Genomic DNA, 6219 nt, shown 5'->3' on the forward strand with positions numbered 1-6219 from the left:
CCATATGTTTGCCACATGGATCCCTTCCGATACTCCTCTAAAAAATATCAGCTGCTGAGCCGAAATGCACACCCCCCAGAATCTTGGGACACAGCTCTTTCTGAACTGGAAAACCTCAGCCTTCAGTTGGGAAACTGTCTTTTCTTTCAATGTATCCCCTTTATTCAATGAATAAACCTTTATTAAACAGGGTGTTTTGTCAAGTATACTCTGATCTAAAGCAGAAGCTCAGCAAAGGACTTCTTAACCCTTTTTCTTCCAGCAGTGTTTCTGCTGCTCCAAATAACACATCCTCTATTCCCTTTTTCTGAAAGCAACAACTTGGGGAGGGCTCTTAGCAGAAGAACTTTCCAAGAAAAAGCCATCACACTAGTCTTCCACAACAGAAAACTTCTGCATGAGCTGTTTTTCTTTGCAAGTGAATTCTAAGGCATGATTCCTCATTCAGGGCAATCCTAAGCAGGAGTTACCCCCTCCCAAGTCCATTTAAGTCAATGGGTCAAGAAGAAGGTCCTAGGTTTATCTGCCTATTTACTTGAAACATTTTATGCCACAGACATGCAGGGCAAAATGGTAGAACTGTCATGTTGGTTCTGAACAGGGATCCATCTAGTTCAGCATTTTGTTTCACTCAGCAGCCAACCAGTTACCCTGGATGGCCCACAAACAGGACTTTATTCTGAAGTTGCCTCCTAGCACTGGTATTATTCTGAGGTTTAAAGCCTCTGGATGTGGAAGTTCCCTTTAGTTGCCATGGGTACTTGCCACTGATGGTCCCTGTCCTTCACAGAATTTGTCTAATCCCCTTTTAAAGACACTTGTGTCATACTGACCATCACTGTATTGGCAGCAAATTCTAGAATTTAATTATTCATTAAGTAAAGGGATTCCTTCTGTCTGCCCGGACAGATCAAATTTATTAGGTGCCCCCAAGTTCTAGTATTATGGGAGAGGGAAGAAAGTGTTGTGTCTATCCACTATCTCCAGCCCATATGCAATTTTATAAAACTGTGTTTCCCTTAGGCCCCTTCTGCACATGCGGAATAATGTTCTTTCAATCCACTTTCACAACTGTTTGCAAGTGGATTTTGCTATTCCGCACAGTAAAATCCAGCTTCAAAGTGCATTGAAAGTGGATTGAAAGTGCATCATTCTGCATGTGCGGAAGGGGCCTCATTTGCATTTTTCCCCCTAACCTGAGAAGTTCTAGACTCTTTGTCCTTAATTTGCATGAAAGGTGTGAAAAAGCACCACTCCACTGATGTTCTGCAGCAGCTGAATTCTAAATTTTCTCCCTAACAGAATTCAACAGTGATGGCCAGGGCAGAGAACTTCCATAATGTGGATTATCTTCTCATCCATGGAACAGCAGATGGTGAGCTATATGAAAAGCTAGTGGCAGAGTGAGGCAGAATTGCTGTAAGAAACATTGTGCATTTTTCTGCGCCTCTGATTAGGGTCAGCACTTCAGAGAGGCATTTCCATTTTTCCATCAAGCAATACTGACTCATTGTTGATCATATTTGCCATGTCACTCGATAAACTCACAACATGAGACTAATGCACCGTGGTTGCGTACTTTCTGGCATTTATCTCGCCCCCCCCCCCCTCAGCCACTTTCTTCCTCTTAATTTTTTTTCACCCTTTATTTTTTATTGCAGATAATGTACATTTTCAGAACTCTGCGCAGATCTCCAAAGCCTTAGTCGATGCACAAGTGGATTTCCAAGCAATGGTAGATATCATCAAGTTATTTAAGCCTTAATGTACTGTCTGAATACCAACATCACGCTTTAGTTGATGTTGCGGGACAGAGTGGATGCACTGGCAGAAGTCCCAGCTGGGAAGTATGAGTTTTAAAACTTAAACTGCACTGGAAATATTAACCAGGAGCAAGCCTGAGCTAAATAATTTTTAAAAATAGAGACAGACTGCAAGAAAAATGCTACTGTGACTGAAACATCTTGGGAGTCAGTTTATCTTGTCTTGGATGTGTGTTGGCTGGTTGTTATCCCTTTAGAGAGGAATTTATGAATGCTGAGAGAGGAGATTCTTCGGTATCATTCTCACGTTCTAGAATTATAATTTATTTACCTAGCAGTTTTCGCACAGAATTCTTGCTCTGCCTTCCTTCCCAAACTGCAACAGTTGTTTTTGAGGGGCTTCTGCATGACATGATCATGTGGTTATCCTCCTTTCAGCTTTCCCACCACTACTGGTTTCCCCGAAGCCACTTTGGTACAATATTTCCAGGAAGATCATACTTGAAGCAGGTTTGGGAAAATGTTGATGGAAAGGCACGGTTAACTTCTAGATGCTGGTAGTCTTTTTGAAAGCTTTACAAAAATTATGGGCTACTATATCTTTGAGCTGATTTTAACAACTGGCAAAAACCTGCCAGAGATAAGGGCTCAGAAGTACCCTTATCTCTGGATGGAAATTCCCTGGCTTGGATCCAGAGAGGCAAAAACAGAAACATAGATGCAGCACAAACCTGTTTGCACAAGATTCTGTGAAATACCTAGCGTGTTCATCCCTATATATTATAGTACCCAGAAACTGGTTGCACAAAATCTTGTGCAAGTAGAATGGCAAGTAGGGATACAATATGCCTGATTGAGCCACAGCTGAATCCAATTATCTCTCCCATTCCCAAAACTTAAGAGGTGACTTCACCAGTTGCAAATCATGGCTGATTAAGAGTGTCTATGATCGTCAAGGCTGTATCAGCCTACAAACAGTGAAGTCCATTTCCCTTTACAAACACCAGCTGTAAGGATTGAGCTAATACAGTGGCAAATTAACCTTTAAGATGCTATGGAGGTCAGTACTCAGAAAATGGCTTCAGTGAGGCCAAATCGAAGAAGAAGAAGAGGAGGAAGAGTTTGGATTTATATCTCCCCTTTCTCTCCTGCAGGAGATTCAAAGGGGCTTACAATCTCCTTGCCCTTCCCCCCTCACAACAAACACCCTGTGACGTGGGTGGGGCTGAGAGAGCTCCGAGAAGCTGTGACTAGCCCAAGGTCACCCAGCTGGCATGTGTGGGAGTGTACAGGCTAATCCCCAGATAAGCCTCCACAGCTCAGGCGGCAGAGCTGGGAATCAAACCCGGTTCCTCCAGATTAGATACACGAGCTCTTAACCTCCTACGCCACTGTACAACTCCTTGACAGTGATCTTTTTTCTTCTCTTTCCACTTGTTCAAGAAATTTCCTCTCAGGAAATCAACTGCCTGAGGACAGTGAAGGATATGATAGCCAAACAGTGTGAAAATATTGCCATTTCTGTCTGTTGTCCCATTCTTTCTCCAAAGTGGTCAGGGCAACATACAAATGAGAAATTTTCTTTTGTACATGTGAATTCCCTTATGAAACTGAAAAACTGGAAAACTATTCTATTCCTGGAGAAATGTTTTTAAATGTGTTTTTCTCTGTGCCTTACTACAAACTGCTTTAAAAACTGGTTGTGGTGGGATCCACCACACCACGACCACACAGCCCGGAAAACCCACCACAACCAGTCGAATCCGGCCGTGAAAGCCTCCAACATTGCTTTAAAAACTGTTCTCAACAGTAATGTCAAGGAGAGAGCCAGTGTGGTGTAGTGATTAAAGTTGTCGGACTAGGACCTGGGAAATCCAGGTTCAAATCCCCACTCGCATCATGGAAGTTTGCTGGATGACCTTAAGCCAGTCATGCACTCTGAGCCCTGACCTTGGTTAGTATTTGGTTGGGAGACCTCCAAGACCTCCAGGGTTGGGACACGGAGGTAGGCAATGGTCAACCACCTCTGAACATCTCTTGGCTGGAGAACTCTATAGGGCTGTGGTGGCGAACCTTTGGCACTCCAATTGGCCATGCTGGCAGGGGCTGATGGGAATTGTAGTCCAGTACATCTGGAGTGCCAAAGGTTCGCCACCACTGCTATAGGGCCAGAGTAAGTCAGCTGTGACTTGATGGCAAAAAAAAATAAATTGTAATGGGGCACATACGCACATATGGCTGTTTTAAATCTTCATTGTGTCCATAGAGCTAGTTGTCTGGTTCTTTAGCTTCTCACCAGGCAGAGGCATAGCTTCAAGGAGGACGGGGGTATGCGCCCCTGTGGGGTGTGGCAGGGGCGTTTCGGGGTGGGACGGGGGCGGACGACACACCAATGCATCGGTGCTTTCCCCCCTTGCTACGCCTCTGTCACCAGGATGTGGTGATGGCCATCAACCTGGAAGGCTTAAAAAAAGGAGTGGACATATTCATGGAGGATGGGACTACCAGTGGCTACTAATCATGATGGATATCTACCTGTCCAGTACCAGAGGTAGTATGCCTCTTCATGTCAGTTGCTGCTGACGGGGACAGGCAAGATGATGCTGTTGTAGTCATCCTGCAATGTGGGCTTTCTAGAGGCAACTGGTTGACCCCAGGGTGAACAAAATGCTGGACCTGGTAGGCTTTTGCTCTGATCTAAGCTGGCTTTTATTACATTCCAGAATTTAATACGTGTTACGTTTTATTTCCTTTTTAGTGGTACACTGACCAGAACCATGCCATTCCAGGTGCTTCTCTTAAACATCTTTACATGCACATGACTCACTTCCTCAAGCAGTGCTTTTCCCCGGTTTGAAGCAGGCTTCTTCCACTGGCCTTCACTGTTTTCATATCAAGGAGAAGAATTTCTGCTTTTCTAGGCTAAGCATATTCTAAAGACTGAATGTGGGGTTTGCAGAAGACTTGATGATCACCTCTCTCATTGACGTAAACATACCAGTTTGTGTCGCAGGGTGTTTGCTAGGTGGAAAATAAATGATAAAATAAAGCCAAATTTCAAAAGGCTGTGCATATTTCATTTCCCTTCCCCCTTTAAAGTCCAATCTAAGTGCTCACATCTCTTTTGGAAATGTCATGTTACCCAAAGTGCTGGGGTCTGCCCCCTTTAGAATGGGGGAATCAGCAAGGATAAATGTTGCTTAACAAGAGGCTGGATAAGTTTACAAGATCTTTTCCACCTGTGTATGCCTTTTTCTCCTTAGAAATCCGTAGGATTTAACAATTTTATTATAAAAAGTAAAATAATAAAAATACAAGCACACAAATGGTCAAAGCACACAGAGAAATCACACAGTTCTAGGTTATAGATAGCATTGAGGGTGTATAGGTCTGAGATAGAATGGGATTTTGGGGGAAAAGTAGGTGATAATTACCTTATCCTGAAGAAGAGATCCCAAAAGTCTTCACTGAACTCCAAGCTTCTGATAAGGTGTTAGTTGAGTGTCATGCTCCCACAGAAGCCTTTATTATTTTCTCTATTTAAGTACCAGTTACCCCTATAGCTAGCATGGTTTAGTTCTCTGTATAGTCTTCAAAGGGAGGGAATTTTAGTAAGCCCCTGTCCCTTTAAGAAGTTTCCCAAGAGGCAGTCTCCCAAGAGGCAGTGAAAGCAGATGACATGCAGCACAACTGAACCAGAGGTTCAGTAAATCCTGGGCACTGACTATAGGGGGGACAGCTAATCTATAGGGAAGATCAGACCCTCTACACATTTTAAGAGAGCTTAATCTTTCCAGGGCAAAGATAGCTCTTGTCTTCTTGGAGAAAAACAAGAGGAGGACACTTAAGTTAAGTGGTGGATACTTAAACTTAATGTTTGGCACGCAGACTTAATGTTCTAAGTCTGGGGAGTACTGGAGAAAACTAAGTTTTTAGAATGAAGCTGATTTAATAACAGCTTTGGGACAATGCCAGTGTAAATCAAGATATTCTTTGGAGGAGCTAGGAAACTAGAAGATGAGATTAGTACTTGGGAGAATTCTGAACTTATGGATGACACTGAGCCAATGTGGAGGATGGTACTCCATCTTAGCACCGCATTCCTGGGCCACCTCATAAGGTTGGCGGAATAGGTAGGGGCACTGCAGTCTAAAAACAGCCCCTCACGCTGTATGTAGGAGTTTCATGGCAGCCTCAAGCACTACCAGTTGGGGCACTGCCTGTAGGAAAGGAGGTTATCTCCTAGAAGGCAAACACCTGAGGGTGATTAATGGCTAACCTAACAAGCAACAGCTGTGGGCTAGAAAGATCAGATAACTGAGGAGGACATCAAGGCTTGGGATCCTCTTTGCTAAAATGTGCTCAGAGGTTTGGCTTCTTAAGGACTATTATCCAGTCTCTCTTGATCACCTAAAGAGACTTCCTTTGGTTCCTGAATAAAAAAAAGCTATTGGAC

General features: G+C 43.5%; 1 protein-coding gene across 1 annotated transcript in view; it reads left to right on the forward strand.

The window, feature by feature from the left end:
• LOC125426223 (fibroblast activation protein alpha) overlaps nucleotides 1-6219 on the forward strand; it is an 81529-nt gene extending 75310 nt beyond the window's left edge. The window contains exons 23-25 of the mRNA XM_048484483.1: nucleotides 1303-1375; nucleotides 1662-1735; nucleotides 4522-6219. Coding sequence (XP_048340440.1) covers nucleotides 1303-1375; nucleotides 1662-1735; nucleotides 4522-4620 — 246 coding nt within the window. The 3' untranslated portion in view covers nucleotides 4621-6219. The remainder of the gene's footprint in view (nucleotides 1-1302; nucleotides 1376-1661; nucleotides 1736-4521) is intronic.

The sequence above is a fragment of the Sphaerodactylus townsendi genome, linkage group LG02 (genome assembly GCF_021028975.2).
Source record: "Sphaerodactylus townsendi isolate TG3544 linkage group LG02, MPM_Stown_v2.3, whole genome shotgun sequence".
In the NCBI taxonomy this organism is placed as follows: domain Eukaryota; kingdom Metazoa; phylum Chordata; class Lepidosauria; order Squamata; family Sphaerodactylidae; genus Sphaerodactylus; species Sphaerodactylus townsendi.